The sequence below is a fragment of the Chelon labrosus genome, assembly GCF_963514085.1.
Source record: "Chelon labrosus genome assembly, chromosome: 17".
Taxonomy (NCBI): Eukaryota; Metazoa; Chordata; class Actinopteri; order Mugiliformes; family Mugilidae; genus Chelon; species Chelon labrosus.
In genome coordinates, this window is record NC_140350.1 from 16,575,731 (window position 1) to 16,602,431 (window position 26,701).

The window sequence follows — 26,701 nt, forward strand, 5'->3', positions numbered from 1 at the left end:
CGAGGCTTTCGCCGCCACCGTCGTCTGCTGCCTCCATTCACGACGACCCACAGCCCGACTGTTTACGCTCCTCTGCTGAGGAGACAGGACGGCCGGGAGACACGCAACTGACGATCAGGTCACTGTTTCAGTCCGTCGTTCTGCATTTCCGTCACTAGGCCCGACTCTTTTCCCCGCCGCTTCCCCAGCATGGCGTTGCGTCAGGTCAGAAACAGAACGAGCAGTAGTTCCAGCGCCAAATGTTTGAGAGGGACATTTATATTCACAGCTTGTTTCATGTGAAGCAGATTCGCCTTGAAGTCTGTGACATTACACACAGCCCAAAATAGAAAAGTCAAAAAACTCCAGACAATAAAGTGCTGCCACCTTGAATATTTCTCTCATGTTTCATTTTTATTTTAAGGAGGAGCTAAGTCTTAATTTAAGTGTTGATTCCTCCTTTCTTTTTAATTTTAACTTTAGCCACAGTTAACATAAAAACATAAAAGATGCTAGCCTTATGTAGCCAGATTCAGTCCTTACCAGAATATAAGTCTGGTAACTCTCCATCTTGATTTCCTTTTGAGTGTGTTTGATCCGAAAATACTTCTGCATGCAAGTGGCTAGTCTTCCAAGCAATCAGAGTTACCATGGCTGCAGCTAACTGTACGTTAGTAAGTAAGTAAGTAAATGTTAACGAGTCCAGCTGTATTGTTTTTGCTTTATTTTAGATATAGCATGACCTAGATATCTGGGAATCTTCACAGACATGCCCCAGTTAGAGATAACAATTTGTATTTAAACTGCCTAGCAGAGCATCGCAACCGCTACAGATGAGCATCTTAGCAGAGAAGATCCTGAATCCTGAATGCTAAAATTAACCAAAAAGGCCAAAGCCCGAATATCAAAAGTGTTGGAATTCTTTAAACAGATCACTAATAAGATGGACGACCTACCACAGCAGCACAATCAATGTACATGAGCATCTCAACAGAGAAGATCTGTTGGCTTTCCAGCCTCAAAATAGTGAGCTTGGTCTGATTGGTAGTTGTCTATAGAGCAGATGTTAATGGGCATGCTAATGGTGATGCTAATGGCTAGCATGGCAGTTTGTTTCTGCAATTATAGACCTATGGAAGTAAACCAAGGTTAGTTTCCATTAACATTAAAAAAAGAGGCATAAGTAAATGTTTGTAGCAGCCCAGCTCTCATCTACAGCCCCAATACAGAACCAGTTGTTAGCATGCTATCAGGGTTAGCTCTGAATCTTGCACGATGTGTTTACTCACATTGCACATTTTCATCAGAAGCTGGAACCTCTCTGTATGAAAGCACCCAGTCACTTTATTCAATAAAGGTTATTCAAACAAGATGGCTGTGTGCTCAGTACTGGGGACCAGCAGGTTTCAGGCGATCGGACCGTGAGCCCAAATGAAAGGAGGGGATGTGAGATTTGTATCTGAACTCCCAGAGAGCTGAACGGCACTGTGCACCCGTCTCAACCTCAGGCTCTAATTAATGTGTTTAGTAGCAATGCTGAATAATAGATTAAATGACTGCCTTCCTCGGGCCAATACACACACACACGCACACACACATAAAACATAATATAGCACACACACATAGATTCACACACTGAGTCTAAAGTCATTTAGGCAACCTCTGCCTCCCGGGCATCAACGCAATAATCTCCTGCTGAGAACGCAGCTTTCAACACACACACAACCACACACAACTAGACACACACATGCACACACACACAGGAAGATCTGGAGGCTTCGTACAATTGTCGCTTCCCAGCAGTTGCAGGTTCAAATCCCATCTGTCAGCTCAGCGTCTGAACCTCGTCTCCTGCCGCCTTCGTGTCTACTTTTACATTTCAGTCGCTATGTTTACATGCATCAATAATCAATAATCAAGAGAAGAAGAATAAGGAGGAGGTGACAAAGAAGAAGAAGAAGAAGGAAGAGGAGGGAAAGGAGAGGTAGTAGTAGTAAAAGAAGAAGAAACAAGGGAGGAGAAGGAGGAGCAGGACAAAGAAGAGAAGAAGAAGTTGTAACAGAAGAAGAAGAAGAAGAAACAAAGGAGGAGTATGAAGAGGTAGAGGAGGAAAAGAAGAAGAGGAAGGAGAAGGAAGAGGAAGATAATGAGAAGAATTATTAGAGAAAGAAGAAAAAAGAAGCAGAGGGACAAGGAGGAAGATGAGAAAGGGGGGGAGACTAAAAGGGAGGAGGAAGAGGAAGAAGATAATAGATGGAGGAGAACAAAGTGAGGAAAGAGAAGAAAGACGATGACAAGGAGAAGAAGAGGAAGAAGAAGAGGGAGGGGAAGTAAAGGGAGGAGGAGGAGACAGTCAGACCAGAATGTTGGTCAAACTGAATATCTGTGACTCACTGTCAGTATTAATGGTTCCAACTGTAAAGAATAGTGACCTGAATGTGACCGTTGACCTTTCTGAGGTCAGGAAGTAGTTCATTCATCTCTTTGGATTCAGATCCTAAAGTTAGTTTCATGTATTTTAAACATCACCAGCCCTGCACCTCATTTAGCTTTCTCTCTGAATTCACCCTGACTCTTCCTCACGCTCCTCTTCTTCTTTCTGATATTGTTTCTGTTTGTCCGACATGAATCCAAGGATTAAGATTATTAATTAGAGATAATCCCCTCTGCTGCCGTCGGGACTCGTCTCCCTGGTTCTGTCTTTGTTTGCCAGATTGTGTAGTTGAAGATCTTTCTGCTACGATAACGAGCGACGCACTTTATCCTCATTTCACGTCTGAGCCGTTCAATCGACCGTGAGACGACGGGTGAGTCCTCAAGGGCGAAATGTCACCAGAAAACCAAATCATCCCTCTCTGGTTCTCTCTCTGGTTCTCCCTCCCTGGCTCTCTCTGGCAGATTTTATTTTTTCTGGCTGTTTCTCTCTCTGGTTCTTTCTGGCTAGTTCTTTTAGGCTGGTTCTCTCTTTCTGGTTCTCTCTCTGGTCCCTTTGGCTGGTACTCCCTCTGGCTCTCTCTCTCTGGTTCTGGCTGGTTCTCTCTGGCTGGTTCTCTCTTTCTGGTTCTCTCTCTGGTTCTCTCTGGCTGGTTCTCCCTCTGGTTCTCTCTCTCTGGTTCTGTCTGGTTCTCTCTCTCTGGTTCTCCCTCTGGTTCTTTCTCTGTGGTTCTTTCTGGTTCTCTCTGGCTGGTTTTCTCTCTGGTTCTCTCTGGCTGGTTCTCTCTCTGATTCTCTCTCTCTGGTTCTCTCTGTTCTCTCTCTGTTTATATCTGGTTCTCTCTCTGGTTGTCTCTGGTTCTCTCTCTGATTCTCTGTCTGGTTATATCTGGTTCTCTCTCTGGTTATCTCTGGTTCTCTCTCCGGTTGTCTCTCTGGTTCTCTCTCCGGTTATATCTGGTTCTCTCTCTGATTCTGTGCATGGTTATATCTGGTTCTCTCTCCGGTTTTCTCTGTTTCTCTGCTGCCTACATGTATCCGATGATGTGCTCTTTATTTATTTTATTTTTTATTTTCTGTAGCAGCAAATAATAAATAAGCCTAACTATAAGGATGAGGGCGTCCGTGTCCTTTTCTTCTGTCATCTCAGTCTGTAGCCGCCTGATAAGGGAAGTCCTGGCAGCGAGACAGAAGCACCATTTAATTTCCCCTTCCTCTTCTTCCTCCTCCTCCTCCTCCTCCTCTTCATTTAAAGTGTGAGTTGATGTTTACTATCACAGCTGCTCTGTCTGACGGTAACTAAAACTAGAGATGATGCTGAGAATTTAACGGATCATTTGTCTGATCTGATAATCTCGGAAATACAAAAATCTTTTCACCATCTAGAAATTTACTGTGAAGTTATTTGTAGTTATTTGATTTTATAAATGAATTAATTCTCCTGAGGTTCAATCAGGGACATGTCGGCTACAGACCATGAATGATGAAACTAAACGAGAGTTGTACTGATGATAGTAAGAAAAAAAAATAAAAGGAGGAAAAGAAGGGAGAGGAGAAGAAGAAGGGGAGGAGGAGGAGGAGGAGGAGAGAAGATGAAGAGGGAGAAAGAGGATGACAAGGTGAGAGTGCATGAAGAGGAGGAGGAGTAGGAAGAGGAGGAGAAATGAGCAGAAGAACATGCAGGAGGAGATAAAAGTAGGGAAAGAAGAAGGAGAAGAAGAAAGGGAGAAAAGGAGGAGAGAAAGAAAGGAGATGAGGAGGAGATAGGAGGAGTAGAGGAGAGGAAGAAGGGGGAGAAGGAGGAGAAAGAAAAGAAAGACAGATGAGAAGAAGAAGAAGAGGAGGGCAAAGAGATAAAGAAGATGAAGAAAAGTAACAACAAGCTGTGTGTTCAAGGAGAAGACTAGAAGGAGGAGAGAAAGATGAAGAGGAAGGAAAGGGATGACAAGGTGAGACTGCATGAAGAAGAGGAGGAAGAGGATGAGAAAGGAGCAGAGGAAAAGGGAGGAGGAGATTGAAGGGGGAAAGAAGAAGAAGAAGAGAGTTAGGAGAAACGGAGGAGGAGTGACGACAAGGTGAGTGTGCATAAAGAAGTAGAGGAGAAGAAGGGAGAAAGAGTAAGGGGAATTGGAGAAGAAGAAAAGAAGATGGAGGAGGAGGAGATGAAGAAGAGTATAAAGTTAGTGTGGACGCTGAAAACCATTAAAAGCTTCAGACAAATATCTGAAACATAAAGAACTCTAAACTAAACAAGTCATACATTCGCTTCAAATTTTACGTAAAACTCACATCTGAGACTGAACTCAGAAATTATTTTTCAGGAAATGTTTCCGTCCTGGATTTTTTAATGTGCAGTAGGGTGTAAGTTCACGGTGCCATCAGCAGAGCGAGAGCTGGTGTTAATGCTCCAATCAGAGCCTCGTTACATGCTCTGCTAGACTGAAGAGTTCTCTCTCTCCTCCTGCCTCCCCCATTCACTCCTCCTCCCCCCTTCACTCCACCTCCATTCAGCCACGTTTCCTGGCAATGAACGCGACATCGTGTTGTATCGCCAAAGCGCCTGAATCCATTTTGGTTCCTTTGTGTTTATTGTGCTGCAGCCACATGTCTCTCGTCCTCTCTTTTACTAATATATATATATATATACTAACTAAAGATACTTACTAAAGCAAAACCAGAAATTTAATTATTCTGACAACAATTTATTCTAATTAATGTTTATCTCAGTTGTCTGACAGCAGGATCGGTCAGCTGCTTTAACTGCCCGAATGTTGAGGATCAATCGAGTTCCTCTGTTTCTCTCAAAGTGAATTTTTTCTCTTGCAGAGCATCGGGTTATTTTGCTTGTTTTCGACAGCTGAAAAACTAATCGATTAATAACAAAGGTTGAAAATAATCATAAGCTGCAGGACTTACGCTAGTGTTTTTGTACTTTCTATAATAATGCTGTGAATAGTGTAAGTAGGGCACGAAGCAAAGGTTATACCAGGAAAATGAAGCATGCAACAAACTGTATAAAAGCGGCTTCATGTGATAGACAACACGATGTCAAATGAACATTAGCATCACTGTGAAATGAACTGGAAGTACAGTTTCTGCCTCACTCACATCGCATGAGATTGTAAATATTGGTACATTACACTGCGGCATGATTTTCTCTTTACAGTAACAGCAGATGTTGGACGCAGCTGCAGGTTTTTCCGTGAAGCTTGTTTCATTAATACCGTCAGTGTGTGCACAAATCCCTTGTGGTGCTCAGCTGTGCTCTCCCACCAGATGTCTGTACTGTACAGTGGCGGAGACTGAGCTCACACCGAGGAAGCAGCGCTGTCAAAGTTAAAACAACAAATGCTTCAGACAAGTAGAACTTAAAAATATCGCTATGTTTGGTGCAAAAACAATGCAGCACCATATCCATGGTGCATCATGCTTCAGGGCTTCTTCTGCCAGAGTCGGAAGCTTCTAGTGTACAGACGGAGCTGGCTCTTCTTCTCCAGCTTCCACCGTCCAAAGACATGCTCGTTAGGTTAATTGGTGATTTTAAATCGGCTGTAGGTGTGAGTGTGGTTGCCTGTTTCTCTGTGTTAGCCCTGCGTTAGACCGGCGACCTGTCCAGGGTGTACCCCGCGACCCTCTAGAGGACACACGGTTACAGAAAATGACCGAATGAACCAAAATGGCGGATGGTGTTTCCTTCTGGTAAACGTTTGGGGAACTCTTTGTTTTCTGTGCTCCTATTGGTTGTCGGGGTTTCTCCTATCATCGCTGCAACTCTATAAATTTCATTAACATTCAAGGTCTCTTTCCTGGCTTATGTCAGTAATACATTTTTTTGTTTCTATGTGTTATTTAACGCTTTGTAATTTCGATTGAAGACCACCTATCCCTGAGCTTGGCCTCTGGTCAACACATCGCTGCTCGTCTCTATCCTGTGCGGATGAGAAAAATGAGTCTGAGCTTTACGAACCTGATAGTAGAGTCTGTGACTGATACACCAGATACGCTCAGAGTGACTCATGTTTCACCTCTCCTTAGATGAACTCCATCTCAAACAAACTCTCCGCGTCGGATGCGCTGAGACACATGTTAGAGACCGTGCTGTCCTCTTTCAAATCAATGTCCAGGGCAGCAAACACCCAGGATTTAATAACGGTCCTTTAAACAGAAGTCCTGACTCCGTTCAGTGCTGCAGGTTATTTTTCTAAAACCAGAAGTGAACACAGTCTGAATGATGGAGCTGCTGCACCTGAGCTCTCTCTGTCTCTGTGTTGTTTGCCCTTTTCATTCTCAGTCCTCTCCTGTGAAGCCACTCGTCTTCATTTCTCTCTCTCTCTCCCGTCTTGAATTCCATCCGTCGTACTTATTTAGCCTCTCACTCTCTTTCTCTCTTTGTGCTATGACTTATCTAGGTCAAACGTAATCACAAGGTTCATTTTTACAGCGTTAAATGACGCGTGACATGGCTCGGGTCAAGGATAGGTGAAGATTACAGGACGTTAAATAACACGTAAAAAACAAAGGGAGAGACCAGAAGCGATGTGTCGACCAGAGACCACGAATGTTAATGAAATCTAGAGAGTTGAAGCAACGATGGGTTGAAAAACCTTAGGAGCTTTGAACCAATCTCAACTTTGATGACCAATGGGAGCGACGGAAACAGTTTACTGAGAAAGTTCCCCAAAACGTCTACCCAAAGGAATCAGCTCCCACCACTAGTTACTACCACAAAATTAAACGTGTGGTCATGGAGAACCCAGGTGGAGCATCCCAAGAAGGGACAGCTCCGTGCCTACACTAGAAACCAGCAGAAGAAGCCCTGAAACATGATGCTGCAACCACCATGCCTCACCATTGATGTGATGTTCTTTGGTCAAACCAATGTTTTCTGCTTCTTTCACTCGGAGATGAACAATGAAGGAACTTTGTGGTCCTAACTCAGAGATTTACATTTACATTTAAGCAGCTCTCAGCTATTTTCAGCTACCCCTTGGTCGATGAGTCAACATCTTAAAAGCTATAGTCGTAGGTGAGGTCTGTTCTGTCTTTGTGGTTCAGATAATCACAACAACAGAAAGATACAGACTGCACTTAAGGAAATTCTAATTGTTAGAGCGTAAATAATGATAGTGTGGAGATAATGACCTATGGAGAGCGTATTAAACAACAACCCATAGACTAGACTGATCAAAATTAGCATAATTCGCTCATGAAAACAGTTCTCCCTTGTCTTTTTTTTCAGCTCTACGTTCACCAGCCTCTCTCTCTCTCTCTCTCTTTCTCTTTTCTTACTATAACACTGCCCCCCCTCAATCTCCTTGTTTTCTCTCCAGTCTGCTGTTGTGTGAAATGTAAAACAGGCCGATGAGGCAGAAACAAACATCTTTCTGAGACTCTGACACGCCATCGTTTTACACTCAGACTGCGCTCAGTCACTTTTATTGGGGAGTTAGTCTCAGTGACGGCGACGACATAGATGAATGAAAACTAATTATACAAACCAACAGCTAACCTGGATCTGCTGTACGGTAACAGAATCCACCTGGCAACACCTCAACAGGCACCATGTGGTAGTCATGAAGAATAGAAGAGTAAAAGAAAGCAGTTATCGCTGGGTTAGTTAAAAGGATTTTGTGAATCAATATCAATATAATTCACTGCTGCTCAGGGTTTTAGACCAGCTGACTCTGAGAAAGTTTCTCCGTTGCCTAAAGAAGACAGTTCGATTGACAAGTTGGGTGAAAAAACTCTTACGATAACGTCCTGAGCATCTCGGCTCCGCTACACATCCGCACTGATCTCACATCTGATTTTACTCAGCTGCAAGTTTCTATATTTTCTCATATATAACATTTTGTTACTGTATACTCCTTTGCCAGTTCCTTAGGTATACAAGTGATTGCATCCTAATCTAAATCCTCCTTCATGACTGTTCTAACGTTCAGTTGGTGTTGAACTACTGTGAGAAAGGTGGCAGATGATCATTTTGGAGGATGTAGTTTGCGGAGCATCTCTCTATGAACTGACTGAAAACACTCAGCGGTAAATCTTGTCAGACAGTTTTTGGGCCCCGGAGAAAAATCCCGCAGCTCACAGTCGTCTCTTTTCTTTATCATCCACGCTCATTTTGAGATCACCAAATCTTATCTGCTTCTTCTAAACCCTCCCCTAGGAGATACAACGAGCAACAGCAAAGATCAATTTAAAAAATTTAAAAAAAAAGATGGGCGTGACATCTGGTTCAGTTAAACCAGAAGAGATAATTCAACAAAAGACACAAGAACAGTTCATATCTACAGTGATATGTGGTGGAGCGACGACGGACAGACGGCAAGGTTTTCAGCTCAGGGTTCTGATTCTGGACATATTTAGGACTTTCAGAGCCTGACTGGCTTCTGAAAGTCATGGCTCCTCTTTTCTTTTCTGCAGCAGAAGGTTTTCCAGGTGAGTTTGTGAGATCCTCTCGCTTCAAGAGCGAATGATCAGTCCTGGAAATCTGCTGCTGCTATGTTTGTGGAGGCAGCTCAGGAACTTGACTAGATTCATCGACTCCTCTAAATCAGATCCATACACCCCCATATGCAACAATATGTTGCTGTGACAGATACGACCAACAGATAAATGGACTAATAGTAGCTCCAACTAGCTTCCCAGCTGCCCAGCTAATAGTAGCGCCAACTAGCTTCCTAGCCTCCCAACTAATATTAGCTTCTCTTAGCCTCCTAGCTTCCCAGCTAATAGTAGCTCCACTTAACTTCCTATCCTCACAGCGAATAGTAGCTTCTCCTAGCTTCCTGGCATCTCGGCTAATAGTAGCTCTTCCTAGCCTCCTAGCTAATAGTAGCACTTCCTAGCTTCTTAACCGGCCAGCTAATACTTACTCATCCTAGCTTCCTAGCCACCCAGCTAATAGAAGCTCCTCCTCGAGTTTGCTGAGTGTTAAATAACGCGTAATGGTTTGTGGGTCACTAACGACCTGAGGTAACCATTTGAAAACTGAGGTTTAAGGAATAATAAAGAGTTTGTCTGTGAGCATCAACCTTTGATATCCTGATTAATGCCCTATTCTGTTTTTTGTATCTTTTTGTATCTTGCACTGTTGTTGCCTGCTGCTGCAACACCCTAATTTCCCCCGAGGATGAATAAAGTCCTATCTTATCTTATCTTTTCTTATCTTAAAATGTTCCACCTTGCAGAGTTGAACCTCCCGCAGTATAAAAAAAAGACTCTGCTCCGACCAAATCAAAGGAATACATTCTGTCAGATGAAGACCTGCTCTGTGGGGCGTACATGTATAAAGCAGAACTCAGCAACACCACAGTGTGCACTTGTTACTGCACTTGTTGATCAGAAGCTGCAGCAAACTGAATTTGAATGAACATCATGACTGAGCTGGGAATTATCTGCTCTGCTGGGCACTAAAACAAAATCAAGAGAGCGCTTCGTTAAGAAATTTCTAATCTCAGAAAGTCAATAAAGCCTACAATTTGTTTAGACGGAAATTTAGTTTTGATATTGAAGATGCACAGCGGCCCTATTTTGGGGAGGGAGGGGTGGTGGTGCTGCTGACGCTGTGGAAGAATATGTTGATTTGCATGGATTATCTCGACATGTGACTGCTCCCACTGCCAGGTATACTGGAAATGACTTGAAACAGTGTCAGTCCTGGGTTCTGGGAGGTCCAAGGCACGGATAAGGGCCCCAAACACCTGTTAAATGGATGGACTAACAAAGCTTACCTTCTTATTACACTTGAATCAATACTATGCACACTAATTAATGACAGAATATAGTAAACAACACACTTTGTAATTACGATAAATCAATCTGAACTTTTTGATCGATCAGGTAAAAGTTAAAGTTTGACTCTTTATTCATTTTCAAATGTGTAAATATGAGAAAATGTTGGAATAAAAGTTTGTCGGTAGAAGTTATGGTTATTATTTAGCTATCATAAACAACAGGGTTGATATATTTATCTGAAAATAATCAAAAATAGTCAGTTTTCTGAATAACTATTAAATAAATTTATAATTTATGTCTCTCTCGCCTCCAGGGACAGAAACTCCAGAGAGGAGGTGCAAGAAGGCCGGCTTGTAAATTCAATTGTAATTTCGGTGCAGAACAAAACAAGGTCAGCACATTGTTCTCTAAACCGGCTGCACTGTACTGAACGCTCCCCGGAGCCAGAGTCCATTTAGTGCTGAGCTCCCTCTGGTCCCACGTCCATTTACTGCTGCTGTCTGCTCCTTTACAGCCAGCCCCCAATAACTTGTGTTTTCCCTAAATCCCAACTCTGCTGAATGAAGTCTGGATGATGGGAGAATGATGCACTGACCCATGATGGTGAGCACAGCGGACAGCAGGCTTCACAAACCTCAGCCAGACAGGCAGCACAGATGAACATTCATCATCACTGGCTCCTAAAATAACTCTAGAATTTAAATCATCATCCGAAGCAGTGGCACAGAACCTCACGAAATGACTAAATCTCAACTTTTTGTTGGTGCAAACGGGATAAAAATAACCACAACCTGAGCCGGTGTAGGTGAACTGTAGAGTTTCTTCCCTAAATTAACATCAATGTGGGAGCTTCCTCGATACCGTAGCCAGCCGTGGTGTTCGCCGCACGTCGACTGAAACTTCACAGAAAAGGGTTGAACAGCCTCCACTGTCACAACAATCACACTTTGAGTTTACACTGGGAGAACATCTCCTGACAGCCAGCAACTACATACAAAAACATTTCAGGACCAACACCACTGCCTACAACGACCAAGGGGAAATAAAAATGACTCAGACTCTTTTAAAAACCTGGAGATCTTCTGAGTTATCAGTGGCCGTAGGTCATATTCATAAAGACTAGAGTTGTAGTCAAAATGTGGAGGTCCAAACAAAATGTGTGTCCGACCAACTTCTGCAGAAAATAAATGAATGAACAAGTGTGAACTTAACAATTTTTTCAGTCCGTTGCCAACTTAGCCAAACTAAGCTAAAGCTAGCTCACTCTAGAAAAGATAACGCCTGTGTAGAGCATTACAAGCATGACGTTAAGAACGTAAAGAACATTCTTCAAATATATGAGTCTAAAAGGAGCCGAAACGAAGATTTACCAATTCAAGACAACAAATCTAACAATTGTGGATTAGTCCAAGAAGCTCCAGCTCTGAGAGCAGCGTCAGGACTGAAAGCTGATTGGATTTAAAGTACAACGACAGAGAAGAGCTGGACAAAGCAAAGACACATGGAAGATGAGAAACCAGAAGGAAACCTCTGGAAGCTTTAGTTGTTTCAAAACTGCGATATCTCAAAATTAATTAATATTGAATCCTAATCTAATCTAATCTAATCTAGTCACGATACCCAGCCCTACAAAGTTACACCAGCATTATGATAGTTTTAATTGACAAAGAATCCAGCTACCTGACATGTATTTGAAATCTAACTGTCCAAGAAATGTTGTTTTATATGAAAGCTTTTAGTGGTTTGTCCAAAATCCACCATGTTTTTGCTCACTTTTTGGTCTCCACCAGTTTTTTTCGCTACTAAATGCTCCACTTTGTTCACCACCTCGTTTCTCTTTTTAGAACTGGTTTAAAAATATATACATACCACATGCTCTACTCTATAATCTCTATACTGTTGAACCAAAACAAGGGACAAAAAGAGGCTAAAAGTTAAATAGAGCTGCACTGTTAATTTAAAACGTTTAAACAAAACTTAATGAAGTTAAACGCAAAGGTTAGTGCAGTATTATCACGTGGTAAACTGAGTTTACACCACCCAGACATCTTTGTTCCCAGACTTACAGGCGTAGGTCATGGCAAAGCTGCTTCCGGTGTCCACCATGTCCACTTGTGGCACCAGTTTTGGGACGTCCTGGTGCTGCGCCAGGGCGAATCGAAACACCTCGTACTCATGGGAGCCTGTGGGGAAGAGGCCTCCTGTTTGACAAACGCACAGAGACAACAGAGGGAATTATTTTCGGTCACAAAGCACAAAGGAAAAGAGAACCTCTAAAATGCAAACTGGGCTTTGATCTGAGATTAAAATTTTATATTTCTCTCTGTGCAATGGATTTGAAACATGATGGAGAGTCACATAATAAATGGTCTATATTCTACAAAGATACGAACACGCTTCCAACATGTTTTCACTCTCAAAACCACTTGCAGCTCCACATTGTGATGTTTAGAAGTTAAAGTCGTCAAAGTCAAAGCAAAGTCGTAGCCTGGTCTAGTCAATTTCCACCGATACTGAGAAAATAAAACCTCTTCATCAACTGGATCGCCCTCCAACCAGTCAGAGGCATTTACACTAATTCATCTCCACAATGCTCAGATGGCGTACATGACTACTGTCACCCTTCTGTCCATCACCACATGGAGCCCCGCCCACAAACGATCTGATTCCAAACAGAGGGACCAGTGTTGCCAAACTGGGTGGTTTTTAATTTTATTCTGCAGGTAAAAATAGCGTTGGGGCAGGTTTGGGATCACTCTGGTGTTTTGTAATCATTACTTTCTAATGCTGGTTTGAAGACAGTGCGTTTGTTTGTGTGCACACTGAATGTGCGCTGCTTGTGTTGCAGTAAAGTGTCGAGAAGCTCTCACTGAGGCCTCTTAGTGTTTGGTAGAAGCTAGATGTTGGTAGTTGTTGCTCTTTTTTATGATAGGCTACACTAGCGTAAGAAATCTGAGTGGTACTAAACAAAATATCAGTCTAATATTCAGTCTGTTTAGGTGGGTTTTAAACAGCATTTGGTCTGGAAACTATCAGCTGTATCTGACAACACTGGGAGAGATTATCGACCAACTGTCCTGTTGTAGGCGTGAGAAGTTCAGGCTGGCTTCATCGTCAGGTAGGGCCTGTAGAAAAGATCTTGTATTAATATAGCACCTTTCTAATGGTTCTCACAGAGCTTTACAGCCACAATGACACATCAATGACGCCTGGCTGCAGGACACTTTGGCATGTAGTCCACGCACCGGGGATCGAACCGCTAACCCTCTGGTTTGAGGAGCTGCAGACGCTACAAGTTGCTTTCAGCTTCATTTTTAACCTATGTTAATTTAGATTTCCTCTAATTGGCATCATTAAAATGAGCTGAATTAGTAATCCCCGTCATCCTGGCTCATTCATGAGGGCGCGCAGCACGACTAAAAGGCTGACGCTGCTCCATGGTGCTGAGAGAGGTCTGAAACCCGGCGGCGTACCTTTGACGAATAAAAGCTCAAAAGTTTCATCTCTCTGCTCCCTGGTCAGAGGCTTATCACTGACAACGACGAGTGCCTGCTTTGCAGTAATTGCCGTTAAAAGCCTCTTCTCTCCGCTCTCGGTCGAGCCATTTTCCTCTCAACGCAACATTTCGTGAGGTCGGAGAGACATTACCTGAACACTTAAACCTCGACCCTCTTTTGTTGTCGGTGGTGAAGGAGGGAAAGAAAATGACGCTCTGGGGCCACTAGACTCAAATATTTTACCATTTTCTATCATTTTCAGCAGAAAGCTGGCGTGTCAAGAAGGTAAAATGATTCTGCTTGGTCTTAAGTGGTTGAGAAGTTTAACTTATTTCTGCTGAGCGTTACCTTTCACACACTCTGATCCTGTTCTGCAGGCCAACAGTAATATTATGCATCTGTTTTACCTTAAAAGTCACACAAGAATATAACCTGTTATTCTACTCTCGTCTCAGATTTTAACTACTCCCGTCTCTACCTTTGGTTCTCGTCAGTTCCCAGTTGTTTGGAGTTTTTACCCCTGGATTCTGGATCACCTTCCATTTGAATGCTCTTTTGTTTGAGCTCATTCATAGACGAGTACGTTTTTATTAAATCAAACTTATGTTATTTCGTCTGCCTCGCTTCCTTGTGTGCGTGTCCTGCATTTGGGTCCTATACCTTCCTTGCTACACAGTGCGACAAATGGAGAATATAATTACTTATGTGGACTTTGAGACTCACCGGACGTCTGTTTTTACTGTTGCAGATGTTTTAGAAGGAGCTAATTTAACCATTTTATATCTCTTGATATTTTTTATTAATAAAATTTTGAAGATATTATGCCGTAACATCTCTGCATGTCTTCCTGGGATATCCAAATCTTTATTTTAAATGTAAATCGCTGTTCCACGTTTCACCTGGCCTGTTAAATGCTAACATCGCTTCAACCTGAGCATGTCAAAGGGACATTATTGGAGCAAAAATATATGATTTATTCAGAGTTTTAAAGGCTGGGAGCAGTCCATCTGCTGTGACAGAAGGGCCCCGGATTCAATAGAGACATGCAGAGAAAACCGATGTTCCTCCCCGGTTGATATTCAGACTTCGTCAGGCTGCATGGCTGATTTTTAGTCCGGAGAAATGCAGGTTGGTTCATCAGAATCTGGACCAGCAGGGCCGATGATTCACATTAAAAAAGTTTTGGGAGAGTAACATGCGGCTGCAGCTTCCTCATCCACACCGCTGACCAAACTAATCAACTAAAAAAAAAGAGGACGGAGCAGTCGCCTGGTGAACGGAGGTAGATTATAACGGATTCACTGATTGGTTTATTGAACCTATGTCAAGGTGCTCACCTGGAAAATCTACTTCAGTATTTCTACTAACGACAGAAATAGCTCCATGTTGACCTGCTGCAACTTTAAACATCCGCTTGATTATGTACACTCACCTGCCAAAACATTAGGTACATTATTTAAACGCATTCTAATATAAATAGTCCTGCACTAAATCTCTATATCTAAACTCAACATTAGTTTCAAATATCCAAGAGCTGCTGATTCAACTGTATTTCATAGTGGAGGCCTGTTATTAAATTAATTCTGGCATTTTAAATTATGAACAACAAATATTTTGTTTTTGATAAATATTAAAAGAATTTGTCCCCAGATCATGGCCTACACATGTAGGATAGAAAAAGAGAAAAGCACCAGTTTCACAATAAAAACAGTAAAAACTGCAGATAGTGATGCTAGACTAAAAGAAAGCCACGTTCAAAATACAAAGCTAATGGAAATGTGAAAATGTGTGCAGATTCTTTTCATTGCTAACACTTATTGGCCACTTCATTAGGTACACAAGTAAACAATCATGCACTAAATCTTTAGCATGAGTTTCAAATAACTTTGAGAGCTGTTAATTCTGCGTGTTCCTAATATTTTGACATTGCAGTCAGTGAGGTAGGCTAAATAACAGAAACACTTTAGTGTTTAATTAAATCCGATTTAACAGCACCACAACCCACATCCTAAAAAATGATCATCCAGTTGGTTCACCACCTCTGTGATGCTGTTTCATTGTAAGCGTACCTAATGAAGTGGCCGTTTGAATGAATATCATTATAGTTAAGAGCTAGGTTAACCGAATTCAGCTCTATTGCCAGTTCATTAGGTACACTAGTGAATATAGTAAAATAATCTTCTTCATGACTGCATGCAACTGGATAGTCCTAGAACTAACCAAAGCCATTTCTTTTTACAAACTTGATTTTTTTTTTTTGTCTCAGTCTACTCTTATTTGCTCTGCAAGCATCCTCCGGCACAATATTTTCCTTGGGGATTAATAAAGTTCTGTACTCTGCTAATTTGCAGCACACATGTACAGTAACCTGAAGAGACAACAGCGCTACGAGAATCTGAATAAAAATAAAAATGACCATAAATACCACGAAACCATTTCACCCTGCTCTCAAAGGAAATGTTATGAATCATTAAACGCTCAAAGACAGGAAAAGGAATTACCGCCGGACTTCTTTATGACACAACAAAAACACCATTGTTTTATTAGAACGCAGTGATATTACAGCGACTCTGATGTTCAAACGTGCAAGTTATCTGAATGAATAAAGGTATTAATTGAATTGTATGTATAACACCATATATTAATAAAACATTCTGAGTCAGTGATGTTTTAGTGTTAAATAGTATTTACAGATTGCTCTAGTAGTCATGATGCTGCAGTCGCTAGCAATATTATTAATAGTCATAATCAATGACGTTCCACTTTGACCCAACTCCATTTTTCTGTCAAAAGCCAAAGCCCTACAGTAGAATGAATAAAGGATTATCTCATGTGATTATCTCCTCTGATTGTCTGGTCAGATTATCAATTTTATTTGATGTGATAATCTGATGTGATTATAATTGCTTGTGTGTTCTGAACATCTCATCAGATTATCTGTGTTTATCTGATCTGATTATCTGTTTTATCTGATGTGATAATCTGATGTGATTATCTGTCCTCGTCTGTTCTGAACATCTCATCAGATTATCTGTGATTATCTGATCTGATTATGTGTTTTTCTGATGTGATAATCTGATGTGATTATCATTTCTTGACTGTTCTGACCATCTCATCAGATTATCTGTGATTATCTGATCTGATTATCTGTTTCTTTCTGATGTGATAATCTGATATGATTATCTGTCCTCGTCTGTTCTGAACATCTGATCAGATTATCTGAGATTATCTGGTTGTATTATTTTATGTGAATACCTGTTGGTATTCTTGATCAGATTATTTTATGTGATCATGTCATGTGATTATCTGATCTGACTTCTGATCTTTTTTAATTGGAATGGTTGATTACTAGAACCGTTTGGGCATCTTGGTGTTTGAGCTCTATTATAAATGAAAGAAAACCAATCTCATCATCCTCATCATCATCCTCATCATCACTACTGCACGTCACTATGGTTTAGCGCTGTGTGCTGCAGGAATATTAAACTGCAGGAGACACAGAACACTGTAAGTCATGAATCTATGAATACTAACCCACTGTAAGCCACAGAGGGAATCCCGGCCAGAGGCGTTATCAACATCAACAAAAATAGAGCTTCACTTTAATAAAATAATAAAACAATGTGCCATTATTGAGCTTTAACATGGTGCGTCACTGAGTCTGTGAAACAAATTAGAAATATGAATATCATATCAAAGGAGGTCCCGGACGGCCCCTGGGAGCAGGAACCCCGTAGCCCTCCTCCACTCACCTATGTTGATGTTACTTGGGAAACTTGTGCCGCTGCAGAGCCCGATCAGCAACAGCAGCAGCAGCAGCGGAGGCGGCAGCCTGAGGAGGACTGAGGGGACCGGGGAGCTCTGCGGTCGCATGTTTCCTCCAGCAGACGCGGAACAACCGGCGGAATCCCATTCACTCCGGGGTCGGCACAGGTCCACCGCTGCCCGGCTACTGGCTCCCACATCCACCAGCAGGAGACTGCTTCGGTCCTCGGTGTCTCTGCTCGGAGTTCAGAGTCAAACATCCAGGACTGGAGCTCGGAGCTCTGCGGCCGCGACGACTCCGAGTCTCAGAGTGATGTTCTCTGGTCCACACCTCCTCCCTACTCTCTCTCTCTACCTCACCCCCCCCCCCCCCCTCTCTCTCTACTCTGTCTCCACCTCACCCCCTCTCTCTCTACTCTCTCTACCTCACTCCCTCTACTCTCTTTCTACTTCGCCCCTCTCTACCTTCTCTCTCTCTCTACAACACGTCCTCTCTATCTCCCCTACTTCTCTATTTCACTCCCCCACCTCTATCTCACACCCTCTCCCTTTCTCCCTATTTCTTCTTCTGTCTCCTCCCACTTTTCCTTCTTTCTCTCTCCCTTTTCCACTCTCCTCCTTCCTTTTATTTTTCTATCTCTCTACCTCACCCCTTTCTCCCTTTCCCTCCTCCCCTCCCTTCTCTCTCCCTCTTTCTGCTCTCCGTCTCTGCCCATCTCTATGCTCATGCTTTGTCCCCTTTTCTACCTCTCCCTCTCTCCTCTCTCTCTTCCTGTCTCCCCCATTGTCTCTCTTTTTGCACCCCTCTCTGCCTCTTTCTCCCCCTCTCTCTACCTCTCCCCTTCTCCATCTTCCTCTACCCCCTCTCCTCTTCCTCCTCCTCCCACTCTTGCTTCCCTTTTTCCTTCTTCCACTCTCTCACTTCTCTCTCTCTTTCACTTCCCTGTTTTGTGCTCTCTCTTCCTTTCTCCCCTCCTCTCTCTTTTTACCAAGCCTTTAATCTCAGAACATATTGACACAAGATGCAAATCTTATTTAAAAAAAACTGCACAGAAAGTTCTGCAAAGATACAATCATGCAGGTGAATCAAGTTACTCTTTATTTGTCTGTTCATCCCCTGCATGTCTTCTAGGACACTGTGAAAACACAAGCTTCTGTTCTTCACCACAAAAGACCAGTCCAAGAAATTTAAATGACTCAGCTGCCCACAAACACCTGAAGGACAGGGGACACTCTTTAGAGGACAACAGCGTTCAAGGTTTAAGCTCAAAGGTGAGAGCTAAATGTAGGACACAACAAGGCAGGACGAAGAAACAAAGGTTCCTCAGCGATCAGGAGCAGGTGAAGATCATCTGACCGGAGAAAGCGAGATGAATCCATAAAGGTAATGCATGCAAAGAAAAAACTAAAACTCATTCAACAACTTGAACACACAAGAGAGAAGACAAGTTCTCAGACAGAGTCCTGCACATCCATGATGAGAATCTCCCGTCGTTCCACCACATCCTAAAGCTTCTCAGTTGGTTTGAGATGTCAAACGTGGAGTCAGTTTGCAGATCTATCTGTGTAAAGAGATGGTTGTGCTTAAAAAACCATGTAAACCAAGTCACTTAAAGTCACCAAGTTTGATCTCCAGCAGATTGTTTTAAACATGCCTAAATGCATTGAGCGCACGCCTTTAATACACAAAAAGCACAAAGGTGGACACAACCACAAGGACAGGAAGTAAAAGTAAGAATGGACACAAGGCAAGGGATCATTTCAAAGTAAAGAAGGAGGTATTCAAAATGTCCTGAACCCAAAATCAATCATTACACGCAGGACTGAAGGAACAGCTTGTTTCCACAGTTTCTAATCCCAAAATGGCCGGCACATTCCTACACAAAGAATAATGGGGACGCTGATAATCCCCTTCCATTTACCTTCCAATTTCCTGAGACAAAACAAGGAGAGAGAGGGAGAGAGGGAATGATCTCCCGCTTTCATCCACATCCCTGCCTAATTAATTCATCCGTGTTTAACACAACAGGCTAACAGCAGCGTAGGCGGATCCAAACAGCACCGCTGGTGGCGCGCAACAAAGATGCCGTGTTTACCGCTCCGTTTCTGTCCAGCAGCTCTATCTTGGTGCAAAACATTGACATCTGGAGCGTTCCTCAAGCTTTAAAAGGGTCCGAACACACAAATCAGACAGATGTGTCCAGTCCCTGCTGGAGCATAATCAGATCCAAATGGAGAGACTCCAGACTAACTTTCCTCTAGATATAAAAATTGTTGGCGGGGGAAGTTGGTCAGGGTTCCAGGCTCTGAGATGCACTTGAAATGTCGTCCTCAGTTTAAAGCCGCTGCTAAAATTGAAAACAAAGCTGAAACAGACGACAGCTAGACTCGCTTCAGGTTTCTTGAAGATGTCGACTAAGCTTTGTTTTAGACGAACCTTGACAATGGATGACTGAGGGCCTTCACAGACACAATGCTGCTAAATCAAATACAATCAGTGCGATTCACTGGGGGAGCTGAAAGAGGCCAGCTCGTCTTTTATTTGTATCGCATCAAGTATATCACACAGCGACAAGTGTCTGGGGTCAGTTTGTAGCCTGTCGTGATGCATTATAATCAAGACAGAAATTATCTCTGACACGGGCTGAGAACACGTTAGCAGCAGGCTAAAGAAGCTACCGCAGACACCCACCTTAACTTGCTTCTGTCAAGCCAACTGCTGAGGTTTTGAACATTCAAACCTCTGCACATCTGGCCAGTGGATGCATGAAGTCATTCCGACTCCTTAATGTCAGCAGTCTGCGCAGTAAACAAAGCCAAACATCATCTGCCGTCATTGTCGACCCCCCCATTTACATGCTCTGCGTGTAATTAGCCGAAACAGCTGAAACCAGCACATACAGTTAGCCGTCTGCTTTATCTGCTGCACAAACATCAAACGGTCTAATCTACGCTGCTGCTGACGGGCCGACGTGATTGGCTGACGAGCATTTAGCGATAAGATCAGGAGGAGATCTGGCTGCGATAACACTTATTACCTCAGGAACAAGGAGTCTGTGGATCTTGTCTTTGTCCTGCTGGAAACCATTTTCACTGTAACTGACAGATAAGTGCTGGAGGTCACAAAGAGCAGATTTATCTCCATAATCTCTGGAATCAACTCAGTCCACCTTGTCTACTGTGTATTTACGCTGTTCTATATTCATTCATTGCATTTATTTGTTGCTGGATTAAATAAATAAAAATGCTTATTAAATGCATGTTAAACTACAATAAACTGGCACACATGCTTTAATTATGGGTCATGTTCATGAATCTAAAACTGGCAAATTCATGATCCTAGGTTCAACTCCTGATTAAACGCAATTTAAAATTCTACCTATCTCTTTCCATGGTCCTAACAGTACATTTTGACAAAGAATCTCCACAGGACAGGGTCACATTCTCTATATTTAGTATAATAATGCTAAAAAAGCAGACAGAAATGTGGAAATTGTGCAAAAATGCATAATTTACCAAGAGTAGGGAGGTTATACTTATAAGCATGCCAACATGCTACCCATAAAGGTGTTAAAATGCATATGCTGAGGCGCCTTTGAACCAAACAGTTCTGGGACCCTTAGAGGATAACTAAGCTCTTCTACCTTTTCTGTTTGCATTCTTAGGAACGATTGAAGACTAATGTGAGGAACTGTAGTTAATGTTTATGCTAATGTTGTACCAGATTATACTATTAGCCGTCTATAAAGATGGATGAACGCTCCATGACGTCACCCATCTGTTTCCAGAAGTTTTGAAGCTCAGTGTGGCGTCTCTGGCCATGGCCATCTTGGATAACTCCACTTAGCTTCCAGCTAATTCAGAAAATGGTCAAAGAGTTGAAGTGTGAGTGGAGCTGAGGCTAAAGACGGCTAGCACACCCACCTGTGACTTAAAGCAGCTATGCCCCTTGATTCTGCATAACTTTTAGCCTTGACATCCATCTCCATCCCCTCAAACCTCCTCTCTATGCTTTCACAGTTAACCGTTAGGCTCACTGATTAGTAATGTTTTAACTCAAAGCTAACGCATATTCCTTTTATTGTCACAAATTGTTTTAACGCACCATTAAGCTACACTCGTTCTGTTATTATGACCTCAGCCCACCCCAAAGTTGCGGAAATCAGGAAGAGATCATAACAGCTGTAATGATGTGGAAAGAAAGAAGAATCCGAAGTGCGGCCATAGTAAATCACTTGACACTGTGGAGGGCAGTAATAAACAACTAAATATCACTAAAGAAGAAGAAAGGGAGCAAAATGGATGGATAGTGGATAATGGAAAGTCTTTTGAACAAACTTTAATTCCGCAATAACTCTACATTTACTGTGATGTGAACTGAGCAGAGAGCTGAGATGAGTAGATAAAGTAGATAAATAGTGTATGTATGAATAATCATGCGATTAATTGTGATTAAATCTTTGAATCTATTGCCAGCCCTAGTTTCAAAGTAAATAAATCTGCATTTTCCATATTCCTGAGCTTGAGTAGCCTCATAGCTCCAATCCTAGATGATCTGCTTCAACATCTGTATGTACATGTGTAGGTCACTCATCAGCTGGATGACTATTATGTAAATTCAACTGACAGGTGAGCAGGGGGAGGGGTGGGATGGTGTTGGTGGTGGTGCAGAAGTACAAAGCTACACCATCAGCAGTGTACGTACACTTCCTCTCCACATCTATGATTTACACTCACAGGAGGTGAATCTGAGCTGAGCTTTGTTAACCAGCTCCTAAGAACATTACATACTCTGTGAAATAGTGCTGTGTGGGCACAATGCAGCCATCATTTATTCATTCCCCTCAACATCCTTTAAGGAAAACTGCTCATTGAGCAGCCTGCTGGCTGTTTCAGAGATTTTAACGTATAGAAATACCATCAGACCTGCGGGCAGAGACAGCAGCTGGCTTCAGATTCAGACAGCTCCAATGAAACAGCCACACAATGTGTAATGAAACAAGCAGGAGTTTGAATTTTAACACAGAATGCGATGAATGAGAGATTACATTTAAGAGAGATTAAAAATGTCATTTTATGGGGTCTTTCTTAGCTCTTCTGGACTTTCCAGGCACAAAAAGGTCCTTAAGTGATGTTTGATCCCTGGGGTTGAAAAATGAAGCAAACCTGGATGTACCAAAAACAAAAGTGGTAAGAGGAGTATGGGGCGGATGGATAGGTTAATAAAACATGCCGTGTAACATGGGAGAACAACATGGGAGAAAACTTTGTTTTAAACTGACAGCCAACATTGTTCTTTTAACCACAGTATTAAACCAGCCAGCAACCTCTGGGAATAAAAAAAGAAAAATGGCCAAAAGTTGCAGTCCCTCTAATGTCCACTAGATCCTCCAACATCAAATCAATCCCCATAGACCTCCATGTTAAAAAACTAGAAATGTTTACAGCCTGGTCCAAAACCTGTTTTAGACAAATGTATATGGAAAGAATTATAGATTATGATTAAATCATATCAAAATCTTAAGCTATGAAGAATTAAGGACCTGGCTGCAGTGAGTGATAGGTGGGTGTCTTCACTGGTGGCAAGCTACATAGCTAAAAAGTCATCCAGCTGATGTTAAAGCAGATCATCTGGAATTAAAGCTGCAGAGACACGGAGAACACATATTTATTTTCATTCATTCATTCATCCCGCCTCTCGCCCAGCTGTCATCGGGTGAGAGGCGGGTACACCCTGGACAGGTCTCCAGTCTATCACAGGGCTAACACAGAGAGACAGACAACCATTCACACTCATACCTACGGCCAATTTAGAATCACTAATTAACCTAATGAGCATGTCTTTGGACAGTGGGAGGAAGCTGGAGTACCCAGAGAGAACCCATGCAGACACAGAGAGAACATGCAAACTCCACACAGAAAGGCCCAGTCGGCCTGGATTCAAACCCAGAACCTTCTTGCTGTGAGGCATCAGTGCTAACATATTTATTATTTTCTTTATAATTAAAAAAATCTACTATTCAGGAGGACATTTTCGGAAGGATGAATTGTGGAAGTCTAAAGAGGAGGTTTGGGTGGATGGACGGGTGAGAATTGTTTCTATTAAGTGAGAACTTAAAACCAAGCAGCAACCTCTGGGGCTTAAAGATGAAGCCAACACTGAAGTGGCATAAACTGCAGTTCCACTAAACACAGTGTCTTAACCATGTGTTAATTCTTGAAAACATGATGATGAAGGTCGTCCAAACTTGACTGTAACATCAGGTCTTTATTTACAGCAATGTGTGAGATACCTTAAGGGAAATTATATTCAAATTATGGTACGACCTTGTGTTGCGAATTTAGTTCATTAATTTAGTTACTGTCTCTTATGACTCGTATAACTTTGAGGCCATTGTTGTTATTGATTGTTCCTTCCTGCAGGTGAAACTTAAGTGAACTGCACTCTTTTCCTTTGCCTAAAATCAAAAGTCTTTATCACGCAGAGGACATTTACGTTCTGTAAAGCTATGACATCACGTCAACAGTAATGTCAGTAACTTGTTAATGAACATCCATCCATCCATCGTGTTAAAGAACTAATAAACTCATTTTCCATTTTCATTCCTTCACTTCATTTGTTTAGTTTCTGAACAGTATTCGTTTGTAGCAGCACTCGTTTCTATTTGTGGATTAAATCAAATCTAAAGTGACATTTCGTTGGTGTGAACACCTGCATGGACCAGGAACCTTCCAGTAGCCACCCCCATTATTAATTTATGTCCTTGATGTGCATTAACTTAACGCCGGCTTACGGGTCCCGCGTTGTGTTCACTGTCACTCTGGACTGTTTACCAAAGCAGTTTTAACAAAAGCACTTAAGACAAAAAGCCCCTTCACAGAACGCCCCAGGGCGAAAATAACACAAACACAACTCAGGAAAAGGAGTTCAGAAGATTTCACAGCAGAGGAGAACGTGAGTGGAACGAAGTGAACTCAGGAGATCTTTCTTCACACCTCTTCTCATCTCTGTTTTTCTGGTTCAACATTAGTTTTTTCTCAGTTATTTTTTTTCACGACTACAACTGAGACCACTCATCTGCTTCACTTCCAACAACACGGTGAGGTCCAAAAGTCTGAGAGAACATCTGTCATGTTTTCATGTGAACCTGGAAATATTCAGAAATTTAGAAAGTTTTAGTTCTGCCATGACAGCTGGGACAGGCTCCAGCAGACCCCCACGACCCTTAACAGGAATAAGCGGGTACAGAAGATGAATGAATGAATAGTTCTGACATGTGAAAAAAATTTTTTCAGATTCTGCTCTCTTTCTAGGTTAAAGTTCACTGATCAAATTTGCTGCATTGATCATGTAAAACCTCAGATTTCCTCGAGTCCTTTGAAAATGGATGAGATGAGATGAGATGAGATGAGATGAAATGAGATGAGATGAGACGAGACGTGATGAAATGACAAGCGATGAGATCAGAAAAGATGAGACGAAACGAGATGAGACGAAAAGAGATAACATGAGATCTCATGTTAAAATGCAATGAGATGAGATGAGATGAATGAGAAAACACACCTGAAAGAAGAACAAGGCCAAAGAGGAGGGCTGTCATAGACGTTCCTCCACTCTGTATGTTCACGCTACTAAATCAAAATCTGTTCTGGTCTCCCTCCTTCCTCCTTCCTTCCTTCACCTCCCTCCCTCTGCAGGAAGCCAAGAAAGGAGAGACTTCCCTTCTCCGGGCTCGGTTGTCAGCAGGAGTTAGAGCTCTGGGAGACAAGAGGAGGAGAGAGATAGGAGGTTGAAGACGAGAGCAATCATTGCGGTTCATCTTCCTGGAGGTGGATGAAACTACTACCGAGACCTGTCAGAATAAGAGAGAGAGAGAGAGATGGAAAGAGATAGGTAGATACATAGAGAGAAAGAGAGAGGGGGGGTTGGGGCCGTCTTCATCCTCCCGATTTTCAGATTTAACAGCAATCACAGGAGTTTAAAGCTGACTTCACTTGTAACCTCTTTTGCTCCTCTTACCTCTTAAACATCGAGTGTCTTTGATTTACCCTCCTCTGCAGTTTGTGGCGTTTCCATGGCAACGGGATGCAAGGGGCAGGACTCGATGCTGAGACGGACGACTCTGCGAGAGCAAAGCGGCTGCTACCAGAGTATGAACGCAAATCTCATCAGGACCTAATGATGACAATAACAGACATTCATGAGAGGAGATAAGATGAGATGAGATGAAAATCTTGAGACGAGATAAATGACAAAATAGATGCGATGGGATGAGACAAGATAAATGAGAAAAAAAGAGGCGGGGTTGATATGAGAGATGAGATGAGATGAGGTAAGGTGAGATGAAGCAGTTAAGAGGAGATGAGATGAGATGAAAATGTTGAGACGAGAAGATACAAATGACAAAATATAAGATGCGATGGGATGAGACAAGATGAGAAAAGATGAGGCGGGGCGGAACAAGAGGACGCGAGACGAGATGAGACGAGATGAGATGAGATGAGATGAGATGAGTCGAGACGAGTGAAATGAGAAAAAATGAGACAAGAAGAAACGAGAGGAGATGAGACAAAACGAGATGAGAAGAGATAGAAGAGGTGAGACAAGATAAAATAAATCCTTCATTACAGTCTTAAGCTTAGCATAACAGCATGCTAAACTTAATGATGAGAACATTGTTGGTGTTTGGTCGATGTCTTTCTCCATCTTTGTCTCCAGTCCTGAATTGATAGAGTGATTATTAGAGGTATATTAGCTTCTGTGGAAATGCAGCCATTGAAAGAGAATGTGAGGGACATTTGGTTCCGGGTTTGTCCTTAAAACAAACCTCAAAAACAAACCCTGTCCTTGTGTCCTTGTTTCCCTGTATCTCTACAACAAAGGTGGACACACATTAATGAATAATACACTTGAGTGAAATAAAGCAGAATGATCCTTTAAGACAGCAATTCTCTGCAGACTTTTAACCAAGTCAGGGAGTAAAACCGTGCAGTAAATTCTTCGGATTATATGATCGATTGCAGCTTCTTCCTGCAAGATGTGCAGCTGTTTTCAGGTCAGCATACAGTAAGTTACCATATTTATTTGTGTTTCTTAAAACAGAGCACACAGTACGTGGGAGTGTAACTGTTAACGGTAGCACTGACGGCTGTTGTTCAGATGAAAGTGAGATAAAGAGCAGCAGCTCAGTTGACGGAGCTGTCAGTCAGGATCAGACGCCGCTGCTACAAATAGCCTCGTGTTTCCTGCCGAGCGCAGACAGCAGCCTGTTAATTGGCCTGAGATG

At 42.3% G+C, this 26,701-nt stretch overlaps 1 protein-coding gene across 1 annotated transcript in view; it reads right to left on the minus strand.

Annotated features, from left to right (window-relative positions):
* The window catches only part of LOC311502204 (glutamate receptor 1-like), a gene marked incomplete at its 5' end in the record, with an annotated part of 66,961 nt that extends 45,719 nt beyond the window's left edge, over window positions 1–21,242 (minus strand). Inside the window, 5 exons of the mRNA XM_084564330.1 lie at window positions 12,219–12,353; window positions 17,402–17,649; window positions 19,337–19,347; window positions 20,453–20,527; window positions 21,189–21,242. Of these exons, the coding sequence (XP_084420456.1) occupies window positions 12,219–12,353; window positions 17,402–17,649; window positions 19,337–19,347; window positions 20,453–20,527; window positions 21,189–21,242 (523 nt within the window). The remainder of the gene's footprint in view (window positions 1–12,218; window positions 12,354–17,401; window positions 17,650–19,336; window positions 19,348–20,452; window positions 20,528–21,188) is intronic.
* Between the last annotated feature and the right edge of the window lie 5,459 nt (window positions 21,243–26,701).